This window comes from Marmota monax, unplaced genomic scaffold (genome assembly GCF_021218885.2).
Source record: "Marmota monax isolate L192 unplaced genomic scaffold, Marmota_monax_Labrador192_F-V1.1 WCK01_AAM20220418_F8-fsc00001, whole genome shotgun sequence".
Lineage (NCBI taxonomy): Eukaryota > Metazoa > Chordata > Mammalia > Rodentia > Sciuridae > Marmota > Marmota monax.
Window position 1 is genome coordinate 18,688,831 of NW_026693777.1, and position 23,013 is coordinate 18,711,843.

A 23,013-nucleotide genomic window follows, 5' to 3' on the forward strand; every position below is an offset into this window, starting at 1 on the left:
AAGGTGCCTAGCCCTGCTTTATGTGCCACATGGAGCAGATGGGTCCAGGATTCTGCTGAACTCTGGTCCTATCAAGGCCATAGCTCCCTCATGAAGCTGTGGAGGTAGTGAAAAATGAGTGTGGAGAAAGGATTAGCCCAAAATGGAAAACCTGAATATTCCTTTCTCAAACCAAATAAGGCTGGCCTGAGAGTTCTTCAACAGGCCTCACCATTCTCCTACCCTCTCCTGCAACAGCTCCTGCAGAGAATCCCTGATACCACCATGTGCCTTGAGGTCACAGAGCAGTCCCTTGACCAGCATCCTAGCTTGGCCACTTCACACTTCTTGGCCAACTACCTCACCACCCACTTCTATGGAGAACTGACTGACATCCGACACTGTGAAATCCAGGCACTGTACATGGGATCCAAGGTAAGGATAAAGGGGATTCAGGAGAGCATGACTAAGGGGCTGACTGCTGGCCCCACTCCCATTTTAGAACCCTCCCTCTCAATGGTCTTTCAGCCAGCACCTGCCCAAAATGGAAAACTTGAATATTCCTTCAGGTTTAGCCTGAATAGTCTTAGCCTGTGCTATATAAAATTCTAACCTAGCATCCCACCATATCCTGGTTAAGTCTCCTAGGACTTATACTGCCCTGCCTCCAAAGAGAATTTTACTTGATTCTCTCGTGTTTTTCTTAGAACCTGCTGTATCAGTGTGTCTCAGTTCTGACATTTATTAGAATCATTTGGACTTTGAAAAATACCAGTAGTTGCCTTCCATTCCAAACCAATTAAAACCGGTCTTGAGATGACTAGTCTTGAGGGTTGTCTGTCTTGCTAAACAGATGAGATAATAGGTCCTTAGCTTTGCTGTATAACTTGTAGACACTAATCGAAGAAATTATAAGATAGAGAAAGTAATCCGATAAAGGAGAGTTTGGAGAAAGAGGGGACCCTCTGGCACTCTTGTAATTTTTCTGATTAGCCATTGCATATACTCTCTCACATAGAACAGGTACCAGTAGGGCTGTGAATGTGATGACTTTCCCCTAAGAAAATAAACCTTTTTTACCTTTTTGATGCACTGTACCTAAGTTGGGGAAGATCTTTATAAATTGGTAATGGACAGAACAGAACCAGTGAACCCATTTCAAGCCTAATGATCGTGACCTTTAAAGGGAGTTTAGATTCATCATTTATCTGTAGAACATAGGAAGTACCAGCTTTAGGTAGCCCACTGACATCACCTTGTATTATTCCTTCTAACTAAAGCCTCACATAGACGGAATGCATTAAGGGCCAGGCAGAGCTCAGCCATACCTGGAGGGTCTAGGCCAGGGATCAGCAGATCACCACCTGTCTGCCAAATCCAGTCCTCAGTCTGGTTTTGTAATCAAGTTTTATTGGAACACAAGCATGTCACTCATTTATATATTTGCCTGTGGTTGCTTTTGTGCTGTGTTGATAAAGTTAAATAGTTATGAATCCTGAGAACTAAATGATTTACTGTCTTACTCTTTATAGACAAGGATTACCAACCCTTTGTCTAAATAAAGATCCTTGGGGTACTTCTCAGTTGCCACCTGGAGGATTTAGATGGGAGTTCTGCCTTGCTTCCTGAAAGACTCCTGGCCCTTTGCAGTAATACTATGGGCCTTTTAGCCTCTGACACCTTTCCATTTCCCAGTAAGAATTTCAAGTTTCTTCTGAAACTTGTTACTGTTTTCTTTACTCTGCAAATCTACCTCACAAACAGGTTCTGCTGACCCTGCCTGAGCAACACCGGGCCAGCTATTCCCATTTGTCCTCCAGTCCTCTGCTCATGTTGGAGCAGCTGTTGATGAACATGAAAGTGGATTGGGCCACTGTGGCTGTACAGACCCTGCACCAGCTGCTGACCAGGCAGGAGATTGGCTTCACTATGGATGATGTTGACTTGCTGCTTTCCAAATATGCGGGCAAAGCCCTGGACTTCCCATACCCTCTGAGAGAGAAACGATCAGGTAACTGCCAACATCCTAGATGGCAATTCAACATGGAGGAAGAAACACCATGCTACATTCTCAGTTTTGGTTTTTTCCTCTTTCATTATTTTGGATTTGATTGAGAGTGAAAGGAATATACTTCGAGAGACAGCTCTTTATTAGCCTTAGAAGAAAGTAGGAAGCAAGCCAGAATTAAAGGATGATAAACAACACTGCATGCATAATAACATAAAGATTTGGGGAACCAAATGTACTGGAAATAGCATCTGTCTGACTTTGATATAGTGGACTCCTAAGTGCCATTATTTCTTATGGAGGGGATGCTTCATTCCCAGGGTCACATTAGATATCACTTGTATTTGAGTTGACTCAGCCTCTTCTAGAATGAAGAAAAATAAGTATGGACTAATGTACCCAGCCAGCTCTTTTTTCTATATCTTCTTAGATATTATAAATCAAGTACATCATTGAAGTGTCTTCCACATCCTGCTGGGCATTTTTAGATTTATGTTGTAAAATCCTAGTGTTTGTTCTATTATCTCTTGTGCCTGAATATGGCTTGATTTTTGAGAAGTTTAAGAAACATGTACTTCTTGGCTCAGAAGTGCCACTGTCATTCTATACATACCTAGAGCAATTACAGATAACAGTCAGGGAAACCAACTAAGCTTTGAACTGAATACCTAGCACAAGGAATATAGATGCTTTTGGTAGACCGATATTTTGTCAGCATTTTCCCTCTCGACAGAATCTGTGATTCACCTCCAGGAAATTGTCCATCAGGCTTCAGATCCTGAGACCCTGTCTAGATCATCATCAGCAGAGTTCTCTGCAGCTGCTGCTCCTGGTAAGAACTGGTTCTGAGAGTTACCCATTTTTTCAATTCAATTCTGCCTTATTTGGACCTTCTGGTTCTTTTGTCTCTTTCTTCATTTACATTATATTTTTCATAGTTCATTTCAGCTTTGTATATCCCAGGAGATTGAACATCCACCTGGCTCTCATTATTTGCTATAACATGTCCATAAAGTCTGCAAACACTGAATTTGTGAATTGCTCCAAAGAGAAATATATATACACACACACACACCACATACTTCTCACATAGTTTATATTCTTAAATTCTAAAAATAATGCATCCTAGTAGATTCTATTTTCCTTATTTTGCAAAAGAGAAAGAGAAGTGACTTCTCTGAGGCACCCCACTAACAAGTGCCAGAGCTGGAATTCAGACTCCATCCATCTGGCCCCACCACCAGAGCTTCTTACTCTGTGCTGCCCTGTACTGTTTCTATCCTCTGATCGCCACATGAGAGCTGAGACAAGAGGGAAGAGCATCATTTTATTCAGCCTCAACTGAGAACTTGAGTGTTGAGAGACTTAGAATTTTCACCACTCTAGATATGTCCATGAATGACTGAAAGCCCTGCAGGGATTGATTTTGAGTTCACATAGAGATTTTAGCAAATAGGCAAATTCACAAATATAGAATCTGCTAATAATGAGGCTAAGTGTATTTAATCCCCAGTTAAATTCTATTACCCACGCAGGGAACAAAGTCCTTGAAGTCCTCAGCCATGTTTTGGTCACCCTTTCCACCACCCATTCTCCCCAGTCTCCAGCACATGCCCACTGGCCTACATGCAGAAGCAGCTCAGCCGTTGTTTTGCCAAATGAAAGGAAAGAATGCTTGCACTGTCTTCTGGACGCTGCTAGGAGTCAATGTTTTTCAGTTCTCATTTTCTGTGTCCAGCCAAAATTGTTCTGCTAGGTGACAAGAAATTCCTTTAGGTGTCATAAATCAAAGACTATGGCATTCCCTGTCCAGACTTGGAGAATTTGCCATGTTATTTACAATAACTAGCAAGGGGAAGATTTAGACTTGCAAGTGTATGAGTAGCTTCATGTACCAGTGTATAAATTTCTAAAAGACAAGGACTTTTATTAAACAAAGTCATAACACCATTATCATACCTAAACAAAAATGAAACTGTGACTTACTATTACCAAATATCCTGTCAGTATTCAAATTTTCCCAGTAAAGATTTTTTTACAGCTGGTTTTTGTATAATCAAGATCTAAATAATGTCCACACATGGCCTTTGGCTAAAATATCTTTTCAAGTATTTTCTAACAGAAGATCACCCCACCTCTTTGCTTTTTTATTCTCCCCAGCACTACCACCTCTATTTTATTTGGGGAGAAAACTGGGTCATTTGTCCCATAGAGCCACATATGTGCTGGATTTTGCTAGTTGCCTCTCTGTCTGGGTCTCTATTTCCTGAATATCTACGACACTGGCCATTAGAGCTAGAAGTTTATCTTGAGTCAGACATGATATTTAATTTTTTTTAAAGCTAATACAGTTTTTTTTTTTAGTTGTAGTTGGACACAATACTTTTATTTTGTTTATTTTTATGTGGTACTGAGGATCGAACCCAGTGCCTCACCTCACACGTGTGAGGCAAGCGCTCTACCGCTAAGCCACAGCCCAGCCCTGATGATATTTATTTTTAATTTTTTTTTAATCATAGAACACTATACCATTATTTTATTTATGGGCTGCTAAGGACCGAACCCAGTGCTCCATGCATGTAAGGCAAGCATGCTACCACTGAACCACAACCCCAACACCAGACTGATATTTTTTGGTAATAATTGATAAGCTTTGTTGTGCATTTTCAAGAGGAGGTACACAGTGTTCCATTTTCTCTCTTTTGTAATGCAACCAGCCAACTGATGCTCATTAACTGCATCTTTTATTTCAGCAGGGCTTTGTAAAACAGTGAAATTCTATTCTTCCTTCTGAATTATGAACTGGAACATTGATCACCTTTTACCCTGACCTCTGGCTCCCAGGTGTTCCCCTTGTAAATTCCCCCAGTCCAAGGGAGAGGAGTTTCCCTCAGAGTCAGCCACTGCTGGAATTTGTGCCACCAGCAACACCCCCTGCCAGGCACCAGTGGATACCGGATGAAAGCGAGAGCCTCTGCATGGTCTGCTGCAGGGAACACTTCACTATGGTGAGTGGAACAGGGCCTCAGCGTCACTGCAGGAATTGAAAGGAAAGCTCCTTTCAGTATCCACTTATAAACTAGAGGTGATATGTTAATTGACTCATGGAACTGTTAGGACTGTATACAACAATAAATGGTACCACACTTAGCATAATATCTGCCTGTAAGATTAATTCAATGTGAATGAAAATGATGATGATCTGATTTCTCTACTGTCTGTTTCCTGCTCCTCTGTTAAAGAGGTATAAGATGTCTATCAACCTCTCATAATGAAATGAGGTTGTACTTGTAAAAACATTTGGAAAAAGGATGCTTTTTCGTCATCATCAATACTGTGCAGAAATGTGATCCTCTCTGCCTGAGAAAATCACTCCTTCCCCACAACTTTTTGGCTGTGTGTGTCCACATGTTGCCTCATACACAAGTAAAACTTGGCAGAAGCTATTAATTGCAAAACTCTGCATAACTTGGAACCTTTGCCTATGAGCTGATGTCTTAAAATGGCAGCTTTTTAAGGGCAAGGCCTGCTGTATTCATGTTCAGTAGAGGCCAAAGTACCTGGTGCTCTTAATAAGCCACATCTGACTACAACCAAGTATAAATGGACTGATTGTGGTCTCACTTTTGCTTCTTCCCTCTTTTATCCCAATGACATTCCTCAGTTTAACAGGCGTCATCATTGTCGCCGCTGTGGCCGGCTAGTGTGTGGTTCCTGCTCCACCAAGAAAATGGTGGTGGAAGGCTGCAGAGAGAACCCTACCCGCGTGTGTGACCAGTGCTACAGTTACTACAACCAAGAGTGAGTGTCCTGCAGTGAGACTGATACTGATACTGACCACTGCACACTTCTCCAGGTCCTTTTATTTCTAAGAGTCTCATTCTAGAGAACATTTCAAATCTGGACCACTTCCAGAAATGTTTAATTTAACATTCATACTACAATGCCATTAACTCTACAGGAAAATGTTTGTAGACTGATCTTGGTCAGAGAAACTAGTATGAGAGGAGGTCAGGATGAGAGAAAGCAGTGTTTAAGGGGCTTGCATGCTGTTCTCTCTGAAATCAGGACATTTGGTTTATCAATCCTCTCCAGATTGAGGCCACTGATCTTACTTCAACACCTCACCTATTTTCTGCTCAGTCTGGCTTCAGCTGGACTCAGAAGGAATGTTACACCTGCAGAATATTTGGGTATCTCCTATGTCAGCTCTAGTCCTGGCTTGTTACCCACAGTTAGAAGAGCCCTTATACTTTCCCACACATAGTTCACCTCCAGAAAATTTTCAAACACTGTTCACACCTTTGTCAAGACAGATCAAAACCAGGTTTGCTGGCTAAGTGTCACTCAGTCTTTCCACTACTGATAACAAAGGTTATCAAGTAGTGAAACCAAGACTCTGGGAATAAGGGCCAAAGCAACTATCCAGAAGCAAAATTGCTTTGAATTCTCCATGCTTTTATTTTATTTAACAGACTTAATTAGATTCCACATTCTACTCAATAGCATTTTCATGTTGGTTTTAATATGAACAGTTTTGGTCATCATTTGACATGATGAAATTGCTATACCTTCAAAGTAGAGAACAAGTATACAGAATCAAGGAGACCAATGGGAAAGCTATTACAGACTCCAGTAGTAAATGATGAAGTCCCTTACTGAGACAAAAAGAGATAGGGACATTTAAAAGGATGTTTAGGAGGTGGAATGGACAGGACATGGTGAGAGATTGGCTATGACAGGTGAGGGAGAGAAGAGTTATGGATGATTCCCTGATATCTCACTTGAGTAACAGAGTAAATGCCAGTGTTATACACTAAGCTCTAAACAAAGAGAAGGAATGATTCAGACACTTAATTTTTCTTTCTGTTTCTAGTACACCAGAGGAGAATCCAGGTCAATTAGAAGGTAAGGCCTCATCACATTCTCCATGATTCTTCATATGCTCAACTTGGCCCTGTCTTCAGTCTGTCTGCTACAGTTGTTACACTCAATGGCATCTCAATCCAGCTTGTTTGCCAAAGAAAATTCTTGGTCTTCTGTCAGTTCTTGGTCTGTTTCCCTTGATGCTTATCATATTAACCTATCACACAGGCCCATTAGCTTTCAGTATTAAGAAGGTCAGCAACTAACAAATTTAGTCCTTATCTTTTCATAGGTTATTTCTCTCCCTAACCGCAAGTTCCACTTCACTACCATCCTAATATCCAAGCCTTCCTCCTTCCCCCTAGGTAGTCACTGTTAACAGTTTGGTCAATAACCTTCCACAGTAGGTTGTTTTTAGAGTACCTATTTGAGAACCATGTGCCTTTCAGGGTTTTTCATGTGAGGCAACAGAGTTGTATTACAACACTGTATGACATTCATCCCAGGTCTGTGCCTGGGGAAGAAGGTGGACATGCCTAATGGGGTCTCCTATAGGAAACAAAAGAGTCCAAGGAGAGAGAAAGGGGCCCTCAGATAGCAGGCGTGTATTTTGCCTTCAACTCACTCCAGCTTACGGGACTGGGCTAGACTGAACTGCAAACCAGTGACTGACACATGAATGACAATTCTCTTCTCAGTGCCAGACAGCTCTAAGAGCGAAAGCCCGCCATATTCAGCTGTGGTGAGAGTCCCCAAAGTGGCTGAAGTGGAATGGATTTTGAGTCTGAATGAGGAGGAAAATGAGCTGGTGCGGAGTGAATTTTACTATGAGCAGGTAATGGTAATAAATTGTAATGGCTATTTAAGTTTCTTTATGGTGTTTAATAGTATGGCAGGAACAACAGAGGTAGGTGAATACAGCCTGGCCTGCACTTGCTTACTGTGAAATAATATGGGAGCTAAGACCAGTAATCTGGTTAAGGCAGAGGATGAAGAACATTTCAGGAAATGTACAAGAGGAGACCAGGAAAGGCTTCATGGAATTTAAGATGAGTCTCAGGAGCTGAGAATGTGGCTCAGTGGTAAAACACCCCTGGGTTCAATCCCAGGGGCCAAAAATAATAATGATAATAAGATGAGTCTTGGAAAAGGGTTAAGAGTGTGATATGCAGAAATTTGGGCACTACAAGGGGAATGAAGATAGAGGAAGGAAAAAGTACAAAATTAAAATGTCTGAGTAAAGGCACAGTGTCAGAAACTACAGGGCATGATTGGGGAATTGGAAGTTAATGTGAAAGGAACATAGAATGTGGATAGGAAGTGAAAGGTAGATTTGAGAAGGACTATGAATTCTGCAGTCAGAAGCAGGGTAGGTGTCAGGGACCTAGCAAAGTTTTCCAGTTAAGCTTTAGGAATACTAATTAGACCAGCAGCATGTTCGTGGTTTAAAACAGACTCCTCAAGGTGTTCAGACAAGCAAGCAATGCAGAGAGACCGTAGACCAGAAAAAGGAGAGAGACCTGTGGACATTCTCAAAAGGTAGGTAATATGTGGATATAACTGCCTTCTTCCCTGTAAAGTGACAAAACTTAACAGCCAGAACTTAGGCAGTGCCACTGAAATTAGATCTGCTTCTGCTTTGCAGTAGAACTTTTGACTCCTTCTTTCAGGGTCTTTCAACCTTTCAAAAAGGTTGTATTTGATTGTATTTGAAGAATGGTTTGGCCCCTGAACTCACTAAGTGTGTCTCCCTTCTTTCTCCACCTCTAGGCCCCCAGTGCCTCCTTGTGCATTGCCATCCTGAATCTCCACCAGGACAGCATTGCCTGTGGCCACCAGCTGATTGAGCACTGCTGCAGGCTGTCCAAGGGCCTCACCAACCCAGAGGTAGATGCAGGGCTGCTCACAGACATCATGAAGCAGCTACTCTTCAGTGCCAAGATGATGTTCGTCAAGGCTGGCCAAAGCCAAGACTTGGCTCTTTGTGACAGGTACATAAGAATGAGTCTCCATTCTGTTACATGGAGGTGGTTTTTATGCACCTCTTTTTCTGACACATCACTATGGTTTTTCACCTCCCCATCCTCTGACAAGACACACTGCAATGTTTGCATCTCACTTTGATGTTAATGAAATACTTACCTGACCACAAGTGGTCTTGCCGCCCCATCTTGTCTGCCTACGTCCTTTTCTTTCCCAGAGTGTATCCTTAAAGCAGAGTTCCTGTACCTATATCCTGTCTAAAAGAAAGTAAAGACTTCCCCTGATTAGTTTGTAATTTAAATCATTTAGGGAAGTACCTTTAGTGTCTGTGGAATTTTCTGGCTTTTAAAGGAAATATATCCTCCCCAAATGTGCAGTGGTTAACTTTCTACAGACCTCCACCCCAACACTGACCTCAGGGAGTTCTGCATAATAGATCCATAAAAGCATCTTGGGAAGTGACTGATCCCTGCCACTGTGCCAGTCTGAGTCATAAACTGGAAGTATCCATGGAAAAGGTGTGACCAGGCCTCCCTCAGGTTCCTGTGCAACCTGCTTTGACTCCATTTATTAACTTGACAATGAAAACTCCTAATTCCATGCTCATCCACCCAGATGCATGACTCACATTTCATGTTCCCAACATCCGTCCTAACCAGATTTGGGAGCAGGGAGTGTAATTTTCTTTGAAGTGTAAATGCCTCCCTCAGACACTTGCTCAGACTCCACCAACTCCTAACTCCCTATCCTCAGACAAGTCGGCTAACCCTCTGGGCCTCAGTTTCCTCCTCTATAAAACGAGAATGATAATAATATTTAAATATCAGAGGGTTGTTAGGATAAAATGAAATCATCCACATCAAGGGCTAAGAAATTAGCCTGGTATGCTCATGTACTACAAAAAATTTAATTATTCTTATTTCCATGAACAAAAACCAGAAGGTTGAGAAAAGCATATGGAGGTGGAACAAAAATGGAGGAAATGCAAGGGTGCTAGTTTCACTCTTTATATTGAGACAATGAATTATATGTCATTTGTCAATTTGATTAATGAAGAAATAGGTATATTTAAATAAAGTTTTAAAATAACCATAAAAAGCAACACTTATAGTCCCAGCTGCAGTAGGAGGCTGAGGTAGGAGGATTACTTGAGCCCAGGAGTTTGAAGCTAGCCTGGGCAACATAGCAAGACCCCCCAGCTCAGTAAATAAGTAAATAAATAAACAAGAAGGGCTGGGGATATAACTCAGTGGAAGAGCCCTTGCCTAATGCACAAGGCTTTGGGTTCAATACTCATGTGCACATTATAATTATGAAAATAACCAAAAAGCTACCAAATTACTGGAAAAGGATGAGAGTATGGGGGAATAAAACCAGAATTCTCTCCATGTAATAAAAGATAGATCTTTTTCCATATTTCTTTTGTTTTCTAACACAAAAGTGAAAATATAGCCAAATATATCTCAAATAGCAGTAATTAAATGAGATAAAATTTACTTATTAAAAGAAAAATAGTGGCTAGTGCACTTGCCTAACATGTGTGAGGCACTGGGTTCGATCCTTAGCACCATATTAAAATGAATAAATAAAATAAAGGCATTTTTTCCATCTGCAATTACAAAAAAGAGAAAAGAAAAGAAAAAGAGGGGTGGGTATGGCTCAGTGGTAGAGGAGCACTTGCCTAGCACTTATGAGACCCAGTTTCATTCCCTGGCAACATTTTTTTGAAAAGGGGAAAAAAAAAAAACAACTTTGGTAGAGGAAACAAAGGTAACTTCAAGTCCTGTATGTTCTTTAAAATCTGATGTATTTGGAGGAAATATTCACTTTAGACTGAGGGCAGCAGAAATGAAGGAAGGATTCAGCAGGATTCTCAACCACCCCAAGGTGCCTTGGGCTTTCTTGGTTTCAGATGACACCTCTTTCTCCCCATCCCTGTATTCAGATATACTCATTGTAAGAACCTTTGTTGACCCTTTACAGCGGAAGGGGATTCATCTGTATGCTGCCATGCAAACCAGTTAAGAGGTATTGGTTTGCAGAGTTTTCTACTGTTTTAACTCATGCCTCCTTCTGATAGCCAAAAAATAGATAAATGTTTAAAAACAAAATCCATATCATCTATATTAAGTGTTTTCATTTTTAAAATGTACTTGCATATTATGGTTCTAAATCTGCTTTCTTATACTATACTTTTTCCCTTCCTTATCCCTACAAGGTGAAGAATTACTCATTGATGTCCAGAATCCCTTTTGGTGAACAAGTCAGGATCCACACAGGGTTTTTTGCTAAAACTAAGGGACAAGATTCAGGAACTGTAGGTGTGGGCTTGTTTCAGGCAACACCAGACAGAATGGTGCAACACTTTAGGTTCTCTGAGTACATAACATTTTTTTAAATATTTTTTTAGTTGTCAGTGGACCTTTATTTTATTTATTTATATATGGTGCTGAGAATCAAATCCAGGGCCTCACACATGCTAGGCAGTGTTCTACCACTGAGCCACAACCCCAGCTCCCTCCATAACATTTTTCCAGTCCTCAGATGTCAGGAGTAAGGTCACAGGAGCAGTCCTGGTGGGCTATGAGGAGTGTCCTCTCTTAGCCCAAGGAGAGGATGTCAAGTCCCAGAGCCTAGACTAAAAGGGCCAGAACGCCTCCACACAGGAATACCTGCAAGAAATGGTAGTAACATGACCTCTGTATTAACCAAGAACACAGGTCATCGATACTACAACCTCCCAAGTAAGCAGGGTTCCAAAAGACTAAAAAGCAAATGGGTAACTTGTGAGCACCCAATAGTCAATATAAAGGCCTTGTCTCAAATAGAAACCGTGAGCATCCCCATTCTAAACAATAATGAACATTTAACAAGTGCTGAAAAGTTTCAAACACTGTCTTTTTTAAAAAAATATATTTATTTTTTAGTTATAGGTAAACACAATATCTTTATTTTATTTTTATGTGGTGCTGAGGATTGAACCTGGTGCCTCATACATGGTAGGCGAGTGCTCTATCTCTGAGCCACAACCCCAGCCCCAGACACTGTCTTTTACTAAGATATTTCATTAAAACTCCCAATTGTTATACCCATTATACAGATGAGTGAGTTGAGGCAGAGAAAGTTTAAGTCAGTTGCCCCAGATCACAGAGCTGGGGTTCAAAGAGTCTGACTCTAGAAACTTCACTCATAGTGTCTATGTATCTCTCAATTCTCATCATATTTCACATTGAAAATGAAATAGAAAACCTTTAAGCAACAACAATTCTTAGTAAGACTCTGCAACCTCATTACTGGGTTTTTTCCTCCCTGTAGTTACATCAGCAAGGTAGATGTACTGAATATTTTAGTTGCTGCTGCCTATCGCCATGTGCCATCTCTAGATCAGATCTTGCAGCCAGCTGCAGTAACCAGGCTAAGGAACCAGCTTCTTGAAGCAGAGTACTACCAATTGGGTGTTGAGGTAAGCCAAAGACAAAGCTTACTTCTCCCCCACTGTAATGAGTTGTCTTTGCTCAGCCTTGAAAATGGTCTTGCCATTTCTCAGTTGTCTTGACCAAGGGGAAGTATCCAGGGCATGAGCAGCATGGGAACATGCTGGCATGGGTGCAGAGTGGTGGGGAGGTGGTTAGCCACAGGGATAAAAGAGGTCATTGGCACATCCTCAGGTCTGCATGTATGCAACATCTCTCACCAAAAGGAGCAATTTTTCTTCCAGGTCTCTACAAAGACTGGGCTTGATTCCACTGGGGCGTGGCATGCTTGGGGCATGGCCTGCCTCAAAGCTGGGAATCTCACTGCTGCACGGGAGAAGTTCAGTCGCTGTCTGAAGCCCCCTCTTGACCTCAATCAGCTGAGTCATGGCTCAAGGCTGGTACAGGATGTGGTTGAGTACCTGGAGTCCACAGTGAGGCCCCTCATTTCCTTGGTAAGAGCAAAGCCGGTGAAGTGGCCAGCTCTAGGAGGGAAGACAGGAACAGTAGGGACCCAGGAAAAGGGTCAGCTTAGATTCAGCTGACAGTGTTAGCCCTGGCTAGAAACTGCCAACTTGATATTTCATTTCCTCCCATTACATATAGTTAGATAAGACACTAGTTATGGTTGAATAAATAACGCAAAGCCAATTTTTTTAAAAAAAGGAAACTACAGAACTTTTTTAAAAAATAAAAAAATTGCTGGGGCTAGGGTTGTGGTTCAGTAGCACAGTGCTTACCTCTCACATGTGAGGCACTGGATTCGATCCTTAGCACCACATAAAAATAAATAAAATACAGATATTGTATCTACGTATAACTAAAAAATATTTTAAAAATAAAAAGTTGCTAGGCATGATGACACATACCTATAATCCCAGCAACTCAGGAGGCTGAGGCAGGAGGATCACAAGTTCAAGGCCAGCCTCAGCAACTAAGCAAATCTCTAAACAACTTAGTAAAAGCCTGACTCAAAATAAAAAATTAAAAGGGCTAGGGATATGGTTCAATGGTTAAGCACTTCTGGGTTCAATTTCCCAGTACCAATTAATTAAAATAAAAACTCATGTATAATCCCATGCCCAGACTAATTAGTATTTAAGATTTTGGCATATATGTGTAGCCCGGGCTACTCAGAAGGCTAAGGCAGGAGAATTGCTAGTGTCCAGGAGTTCAGAGCCAATATAAGCAACATCTCAAAAAAGATTTTTTCTGAGTTATTTATTTATTTATTTATTTATTCGTTGTAGGTGGACACAATACCTTTATTTTATTTTATTTTTTAATGTGGTGCTGAGGATCAAACTCAGTGTCTTCCACATGCAGGGCGAGTGCTCTGCCACAGAGCTACAACCTCAGCCCCCTGAGTTATGTTTTTGAGTGCAATTCAAGTTATACCATATTATAATACATAGAATTTTGTATTCTGCTACTTTTCTATTCTCAAAACTAGAGAATGAGCATTTTTCCATGTGAAAAAGCCTTTGAAAGCGCTCTTTCCATGCCTGCTGAGAACTCACTGAGTTCCATTTTTCTCTCCCACTCTCTCCTTTCCTGTCAGCAAGATGATGATTACTTTGCCACCCTGAGGGAACTGGAAGCTACCCTTCGGACCCAGAGCCTCTCCCTGGAGGTGATTCCCGAAGGGAAGATTATGAGCAATACCTACTACCAAGAATGCCTCTTCTACCTGCATAACTACAGCACCAACCTGGCCATCATCAGTTTCTACATGAGGCACAGCTGCTTGCGGGAAGCCCTGCTTCACCTCCTCAACAAGGTGGGACCCGAGACACAGCCCACAAAGGGCAGCTCCCACCTCACCCCCCTCCCTTGAGCCTCCACATCCCCCACCATAGGCTCAACCCATTGTTGAACTGTGAAATCAAATCTGGCAGAGTCAGGTCAAAATGGAAGACTCGGTCTACACAAACATTGTCCACTGATTGTGTGACAAGTCTTAACCCAATCCTAAAATACTCTCCTGATTGGCAATAGTAAATTTCATCCCTTCTCCCAAAATGTTTAGCAGGATCACAGTATGGTGCCTGGGATGAGACACTTAGTGTGAACCTTTTGTGATATGGGGCACCCACCTCCCACAGGGCCTAGGACTGTGTCCACTCAGAGTTGTTGCCACAAGGGCCATGAACATGCATAGCACAGGTCCTGTGTACATGGTGGAAGAACAGTGTACTCCACTCACTTTCTTCTTACATCCTCTACCCTCTTCCCCTTAGAGGCAAAGGCACCACTGAGGTGCATTATTTCTTAGGAGCCACAGATGAGTAATCAGGACTTCATTTTACCATGATCCTTCATCATTCCTTTTTTATCTGAATATTGCATGATCACTTTCTAAGAAGTTAGCTGATACTGACCAAATTTTATAGAAAATTAAAAGAGCCCAAGGTAAACTGCCTTGAATCAATGAAGACAATGAAAATTTCAAATACACACATCTTCTAGAGTTGCTCCAAATGACATCAACAGTTCACAGTACTGTGGTAACCAGATACCTACAGGATAGTGAAAGAGAAATGTTTTTACCACTGCTTGGCTTACTGTTGTGTCTTAGCTACTAACCAAGTCTCAAGAATCAAAACTCACATAAAAGTCATGTTATTTGGAATTTAGTTTCTAACTTTTTTCCCTTTTTCTCTGCTTACTAAAGAGTTTAGAGGTAAAGATGCATCTCCCAAGCACAGATTGAGAGTGGAAATTATTTAGTCCTATTTCCTTAGATAACTGTGGTCCCAGAGCTAAGCTGCTTACCTAAATACCCAGATATAAGCTGACAACAGCATTGCCCCTGCTTTACATCTGTCAGCTTAGGAAGGAAGCCTTCTTTTTATCTCCTGTAATCACAGTTACCCTTGAACTGAAATGTCTTATCTGTATTCTCAAGCAGGGAGGGACACTGTAAAACTGACACCAGAGTGCCTGGGGTATGGAAGGTGTTCTGTTTCTAGCCTGTCCATTTCATCCCTTTGCGTACACTGCCTGTAGAGTGAGCCTCCTAAAACTCTCCCTAACAGGCCTTTAGTGGATCCCCACTGCCACAGGATGAAGTCCAAATCCCTTAGCATTCTATAGCACCCACCAGGATCCATCTGCCATATTTCTCCAATTAACTTTCATCACAAATCCTATCTGCACCTGCATTCCAGACTCATCAATTTTTTTTAAGAGAGAGAGACAGAGAGAATTTTTTAATATTTATTTTTTAGTTTTCGGTGAACACAACATCTTTATTTTATTTTTATGTGCTGAGGATCGAACCCAGCACCCCGCACATGCCAGGCAAGCACGCTACCGCTTGAGCCATATCCCCAGCCCCTCATCAAATTATTTAAGTTTCCTGATTGTACCATGCACTATCTTTGTGATTTTTTTTTTTCCGGTACTGGGGATTTAAAAGGAAAACCACTACTTAAAAGAATTACTCAGGTTGATTTGTTGACATTGGAAAAGAGGCAGAAATGGGAGATGGTAGACCAGGGAGGAGGCTATTGCAGCAATCCTCCTGGTGGTGACAACTTGGATAAGCAGGGGCAATGAGGTAGCCAGAAGGGGCAGCTTCTCTATATCATTTTATGGTAGAACCAATAGGACTGGCTGACTAATTTGATGTTGAAGTTTGGGGGAAAAGTTGATTCTAAAGTTATTGACTTGAACAGTTAACAAAATGGTATTACCATCTGAGAAAAGGAAGACTGGAAGGAGCGGGTTTCAAGGAACACTCTGGAATACTGTTTTGAATGTATTATGTGTGTTGAATACCCAGGACATGTTTAGGAAGCAATTTGGATATCACGGGATAAACAGTTCTGGACTTTAGGAGGTGATGACCAGGCTGGGTGTGGGCATCATCAGCACTGGGCTGGTACTTAAGTCATGAGACTGGACAAAATCACCAAGAGAGAAAAGGTTCAGATGGAAAAGAGAACAGGTTCCTGCTAAACCTCAGGGAGATTGGGGGAAATCAGCAAAATGAAATTGGGAAGACACAGCCAGAAAGATAGAAAGAAAACCTACAGAGGCTGGTGTTCTTTAGGTCAAATGAAGTTTTTCACAATTAAAACTAAAAATTTAAATTAAAAAGTTTTTTGAGGGAGAGGAAGCTGTTATCAAAAGTTGCTGATAGGAGCAGGGCATGGTGGCACACACGTATAATCCCAGTAGCTTAAGAAGCTGAGGCAGGAGGATCTCAAGTTCAAAACCAGCCTCAGCAACTTAGTGAGACCCTAAGCAACTCAGTGAGACCCTGTCTGTAAATAAAATATTTTAAAAGGCTGGGGATGTGGCTCAGTGGTAAAGTGCCCTTGGGTTCAATCTCTGGTACCTACCCCCTGCCAAAAAAAAAACTGCTGATAGGCTGGGGATGTAACTCAGTGGCAGAGCATTTGCCTAACATGCACAAGGCCCTGGGTGCCATCCACTACAGGGAAAAGCTGCTGGTAGATCAGGTAGAAAAGGAGACTAAGAATTGACTCTTGGGATTAAATTAATAGTTTAGAGGTCCTTAGTGACCTAAGACACAGTTTGGGTGGTATTTGGGTCCAAAAGTGAGGTTAGAGCAGATTCAGGATGATATCCTGGGAAAGAAAGTAGTGACAGCATAGATAACTTGGTCAAGGAGCTCTTCTACAAAATGAAGGAGGTACATAAAGCTGTCACTAGAGTGAGATTCTCAGAGGTATCTGTGACACACAGAAGATTAAGCATTGTGCTAGGAGGATGCTAAAGTATGTGAATGAAAGAAAATTCAGAACAGATCCCAGACTGAGCCAGAATTCCGCTCCAGGCTCCAGACTTCTGACTTCTCACTTTACCCTGCTGCAGGACAGTCCTCCAGAAGTCTTTATAGAAGGCATTTTCCAGCCAAGCTATAAAAGTGGGAAGTTACACACTTTGGAAAACTTGCTGGAATCCATCGATCCAACCTTGGAGAGCTGGGGCACATACCTGATTGCCGCCTGCCAACATTTACAAAAAAAGAACTACTACCACATTCTGTATGAGCTGCAGCAGTTTATGAAGGTAATAGCAGCCCCCTCCTCCCTGGTGCCCCGCCATACAGGGAAGGCTGTAAGATGAGGAATACGACTGCCATTTGATCCCTTGCCTTGCTATTTGACCTTAGGACAAATCCATTTTGCTGTCTAGCATTGTTAAAAAGATATTTGAACTTTTATGCTAAATTTAGGGATAAACTTTAGACTTGTCCATAATACCATTCTTCACAATTCAAGGAATATAAAGGTAAGAAAGATACAGAATTCATAAGGAATGATGGAAAAGTATTTTCAAAGAAAATACATGAAGAGAGAAGCAACACATTTCTCCTAATCTGTGTGAGACTTGCCACTAAATCACAGAGAAATTTATTTAATACTACGTTAAGAGTGAAACCATTGTGAATGAAGAAGCAGAAGTATCCTTTTTTCGATTATTTTGGGGATATGAAATAATGTCTAACCCAAAAGTTTAGTTGGTCAATTCACTTTAGGATCTGTTGGGCTCTGAAGTGACTGACTCAAAATAGCAGTTCAACTGGTGACCAATGCATAGCAAGGAAAAAGAAGCAAGAGATAAAGATGGAGACATCACTAGGGCTAGATGGGAATCAGATCAGAATTCTCATCATGTCCTGCCTCCAACATCCCTGATCTCTTTTGACCTGAACGTTCATTCTTCACTTCTAGGACCAAGTCCGGGCTGCCATGACCTGTATTCGGTTCTTCAGTCACAAAGCAAAGTCATATACAGAACTGGGAGAGAAGCTCTCATGGCTGCTTAAGGCCAAGGACCACCTGAAGATCTACCTCCAAGAAACATCCCGCAGCTCTGGAAGGAAGAAAAATACCTTCTTCCGAAAGAAGATGACAGCAGCAGATGTGTCTAGGTAGCTCAAGGCTTGGGAGCTAATTAGTGCAGGGCAGAAAGGCTGGGATGGAGTGTCTGTGCCCATGCCCTGTGTCCTTAAAAAACACATCTGAAAGGGAAAGCGGGCAGGAGAGGAGGATTAGTATCACATGCTGCGACCAAACTAAACTCCCTTCTCCTTACAGTGGGAAAAAAAGATCCTGTGTGGTCTGGCCTCTGCTGATGGCTCCATCTCTGTCTTGTATTCTTCTCTCTCTTTTTTTTTTTTTTTTTTGTTTCTTTGAGGAGGTGGTACTGGGGATTGAACTCAAGGGCACTTGACCACTGAGCCACATCCCCAGCCCTATTTTGTATTTTATTTAGAAACAGGGTCTCACTGAGTTGCTTAGCACCTCCCTTTTGCTGAGGATAGCTTTGAACTTTGCCATCCTCCTCTCTTAGCCTCCTGAGCCCTCCTGAGCCACTGCGATTACAGGCATGCGCCACCACACCCAGCTCTTCTCTTCTTGATGAGCATCAGTCACTGGCCTCCTGAAGATTCCTCAACACACCAAATCCTTTCTTCTCGGGTTTCATGCTTGCTAATCCCTCTGTTTACAACATGGTATCTAAAGTAAACTTTCCACCAGTTCACTGTTGCCTTTGTAGCTCAATCATTAAATGTCTTCTGTGTTTGGTTACTGTTCATTTCTCCTCCAGCCTCTGACTCTGTGAGAGCAGGGCTCATGCCTCTCTTAACCTCTGTGGCTGTACCTGGCACATAGGTGCTCAGTAACTCTGTGCAGGGGGGACCCTGAGACATCTATTTCCATCTTTTTATAACTATCCAAAATGTATTTGGAGTCTCTTTTCCCTCCACATCATTTCTTTGGCCTTTTCCCTTGCCTTCTATGACTTCTCAGTCACTCAGTACCTCACCCGTGATGCTCCTTATGAGAATGTACCGTGAGTGTCCTGTCCCCATAGGCACATGAATACACTTCAGCTACAGATGGAAGTGACCAGGTTCCTGCATCGGTGCGAAAGTGCCGGGACCTCTCAGATCACCACTTTGCCTCTGCCAACCCTTTTTGGAAATAACCACATGAAAATGGATGTTGCCTGCAAGGTAGGTACAGTGCTTCCCCTCCCCCAGGCAGCCCTCATCTTTCATAACATGTTTAATTGTCACAATTGTAATTGGTTATTATTTTAGTTGTTTGCTTGATGGCTTCCTCTCCACTGGAGTTACATATGGTTGGATATCAAGTAAATTTTGATCATTCTTATGTCTTGAGTGGCTGGCACCCATCAAGTCTCATTAAATATATATCAAACAACTGAATAAATGGGGGCCCTCATTCTTTTTTTGTGTGTGGGTACTAAGGATGGAACTCAGGGGCACTTGACCACTGAGCTACATCCCCAGCCCTGTATTATATTTTATTTAGAGACAGGGTCTCACTGAGTTGCTTAGTATCTCACTTTTGTTGAGGCTGTCTTTGAACTCCTGATCCTCCTGCCTCAGCCTCCCAAGCCCCTGATTACAGTCATGTAATCATTACAGTCATACACTACCGCGCTTGGCTCTCATTCTTGATTTAGGGACTATTCAATAGCTACTGCTTCCTTTTTTTTTTTTTTTTTTTAGTATCAAGGATTGAACCCAGAGGCACTTAACCACTGAGCCACATCCCCAGACCTTTTATATATTTTATTTAGACTCAGGATCTGCCTGAGTTGCTTGGGGCCTCACTAAATTGCTAAGGCTGGCTTTGAACTCGCAATCCTCCTTCCTTCCTCAGCTTCCTGAGCCACTGGGATTGCAAGTGTGCACCACCATGCCTGGCAGTTACTGCTTCTTTAAGCATGTTTCCCTCTCCTTTTTCAGGTCATGCTGGGAGGGAAAAATGTAGAAGACGGTTTTGGAATTGCATTCCGTGTTCTGCAGGTATGACTTGGATTATCTGAGATTATGCCAAGGGCAGTCAGCACCTGACCACATTTTCTTGAGATTATTCTTCAGAAAAATTTTATCCCAAGAAAAGCAGATTTGCATGTACATTAGGGATGAAATTAGGGAAGTGGCTATTACAGAACTGGGTCAAATGCAAGACTGTAGGCTGTTTTGCCAAAAGCCAAGTAACCAATGACAAACTCATTAAAAGCTGTCAAATAACTACCTGAAATTAGTCTAGTACAGTTCCTCGTGGCTGTTTCTCTACAGAGCCACTGCTCACCCTTGCAGGGGAGCAAGGCTAGAGGGAATAGCCAAAGGTTTCCATTGGCCCTGTGGACTGCCCCTCCATTCTCTATCCAGGAGCTGCCTTCGGGAGCATATTTTCTGTTGCTTGTGATAAAATGACAAAAGTGGGGTTGTAGCACTGAAGCAGGGGCTGGAGCAAGGCACTGAAACTCCAAAGGGCAAAGTCTCTCCAAACCCCCACCATGACCATGGGTTTATGCAAACACCCCTAGGAGCTGATTGAGGGACAGGCAGGACACTGTACGTAGCATGCATGTCTCAAGGACCAGTATTCTGTCTTCCCATCCATTTTAATTGTTGGTTAAAGTGCTCTACTCACAGATGCCCCTGGTGGGCAGGCAGAGGGGCAGCTATCCCGAGTTTCTCTGGCATAGAATTAACCTAGATGAGGCTTAAGGTCATCTGGCAGTTTTCAGCAAATTAATCTTTTGATGAACTGGACTTTTTCTGAACACTAAAACAATTCTTAAGGGAACACCAAGTATCAAAGGCAGCAAATACCAGCTTTCCACACCATTTACCAGAGAAAGGTGATTTCACAAGAGAGAGAATGAAATGTTCTTAGGATTCTGTTAGGATATTTTAAGGAGATGCCATGGAAGTAAGTGAAATGCACCATTTTAGATGATAAGGTTACAGTGTTTATGGATGCTTCCTAAATGTCTGCCTGACTCTCAATGAACTTTTGCTTGTTTGGGGTTTGTTTGTTATGTTTGTTTTCTCTTGTGTCTACACTCATCATGGTTTTTCTACAGCGAACATAGTGGATACTTCTTAAATCTGGCCTCCCTTACCACTGTGGACATCCCCTGTCATCTTAAGTCCCATGTTCTGTTCCAGGACTTCCAGCTTGATGCTGCAGCAACCTACTGCAGAGCTGCCCAGCAGCTGGTGGAGAAGGAGAAATACAGTGAGATCCGACAGCTGCTCAAATGTGTCAGTGAGTCAGGCATGGCAGCCAAAAGTGATGGGGACACCATCCTCCTCAACTGTCTGGAAGCCTTTAAGAGAATCCCACCACAGGTGCACTCACCCTTCTCTTGGGTCCTCCAGCTATTTTAGTGTCTTCTCATCACCCACTTTATTTCTCTGTTCACCATAGCGTGCCAGAAACTCTAGTTTCTGACCCCCTTGCAACAATAGCCTCTACAACCCTTTTCTTATAAGGAAAATTCATGGTGGTGACCATTTAGCCAGAAGGTGTCCCTTAACATTACCTTTTCTAACATTGTGTACACCTGAAAATGTCTGATGGCATTGAATTGCTTGCTCCCTGTGATTCTAAAGATCAGGATGGGCCAGCAAATGGCCTTTGAAGCTTATTACCTATGAAGTTGTATCCCTGTGGCTTCTTTGAGGGGTAAACAGAGTCACATCCATTTGTGAAGGCCAAGCACAGGCCTCTTGGGAGATATTCTTTTCCCAAAATTCCCAAGCTTGCTGTTCTCATTAGCTTTCCTTCATTGCTCCTATAGTAGGAGTTGAGTTTAGAAGGAAGAATGAGGCAGGCGATCTCATGCTGGAGTTACAATGCTGGGATGAAACTGAATTGGACTTTGGCCCCCAAAAGGTCATGGGCTCTTCTCCCTCTTAAAACTGCTGTGTTTCTGTTCTGCACAGGAACTGGAAGGCCTGATCCAGGCAATACACAGCGATGACAACAAGGTGAGCTGAGCTGTCACTAAGCTATGGTGATGGTAATGGACAGCACATGGGGCTTGCCTTGCTCTCCACAGTAATCACCTATAGTCTTGTACCTCAGCTCTGCTGTTATCTAGAAGCGGCACTGAGATTTAAGTAGGGGTTTAGAAAGGAGGGAATGGATAGGGAACAGGTAAACATTGACTCTCTGAGCCTTTTCCTTTTCAGTTCTTGTCCCCCAAGACAAACGTGTCCTAAGCTGCTCTTTTTTGGTGGGAGGGAGGTGTCAGTCTTGAACCCTGGACCTTGCACATGCTAGGCAAGTGCTGTGCCACTGAGCTCCATCCCCGGCCCCTTTAAGGTGCTCTTGAATCTACATTTTATATGGATGTCTCCTCTCAGAAAGCCCTAGAAAATGTCCCACTTCCATCCTTAGGCTGATTGGCTGAGTGAGGTTCCCAGAGTGGGTAAGCTTTTCTTTGTTCTCCTAAGAAAAGAAGAGCAGTAAGAAAAAGCCACCCCCAACCCCTTGGCCTACAGTGTTCATTGGTGTCTCATTTGCCAGAAAGGGCCTTTCCCCTGGGACCAGTGAACTCTTCCCTATTTCAGAAATTGGTGAACCTTTGCTTCACATTGTCACTCTGAGGAGTCCCAGCCAGAACAAAAGTATTCCCAGCTGCCCTGTATGTGGCTAACCTTAGGATTGATCCTCTTGTCATAGCAGGAAGGCCCCCCAGCCAAGAAACACCCAAGAAAGCCCAACCAGACAGGGCTACCCTGACTATCAACAGAGGAATATTCTGGTAGCTGAGTTCTTTATGGTGAAAAGAAATGTCAGGCAAAGAGCTGCTCCCCGTGACAGTATTGCTAATCCCGGACTATATTTGCAGGGCATTGTTAGGGGCTAAGGAGGACCTGTTCTAAACATT

At 42.4% G+C, this 23,013-nt stretch overlaps 1 protein-coding gene across 3 annotated transcripts in view; it reads left to right on the top strand.

The window, feature by feature from the left end:
- Window positions 1–23,013, top strand: part of Zfyve26 (zinc finger FYVE-type containing 26) — a 59,080-nt gene that overhangs the window by 32,459 nt on the left and 3,608 nt on the right. For 2 of the 3 annotated variants that reach the window (XM_046461142.2, XM_058584545.1), the window contains exons 25-41: window positions 238–414; window positions 1,744–1,990; window positions 2,721–2,819; window positions 4,832–4,995; window positions 5,652–5,788; window positions 6,864–6,895; window positions 7,552–7,688; window positions 8,624–8,844; window positions 12,152–12,299; window positions 12,555–12,764; window positions 13,871–14,089; window positions 17,155–17,352; window positions 18,018–18,217; window positions 19,165–19,306; window positions 20,069–20,128; window positions 21,284–21,466; window positions 22,064–22,108. In XM_046461142.2, coding sequence (XP_046317098.1) covers window positions 238–414; window positions 1,744–1,990; window positions 2,721–2,819; window positions 4,832–4,995; window positions 5,652–5,788; window positions 6,864–6,895; window positions 7,552–7,688; window positions 8,624–8,844; window positions 12,152–12,299; window positions 12,555–12,764; window positions 13,871–14,089; window positions 17,155–17,352; window positions 18,018–18,217; window positions 19,165–19,306; window positions 20,069–20,128; window positions 21,284–21,466; window positions 22,064–22,108 — 2,619 coding nt within the window. Of the gene's footprint in view, window positions 1–237; window positions 415–1,743; window positions 1,991–2,720; window positions 2,820–4,831; window positions 4,996–5,651; window positions 5,789–6,863; window positions 6,896–7,551; window positions 7,689–8,623; window positions 8,845–12,151; window positions 12,300–12,554; window positions 12,765–13,870; window positions 14,090–17,154; window positions 17,353–18,017; window positions 18,218–19,164; window positions 19,307–20,068; window positions 20,129–21,283; window positions 21,467–22,063; window positions 22,109–23,013 lie in introns of those variants that run through there. The other variant, XR_009228355.1, reaches the window with a different exon arrangement.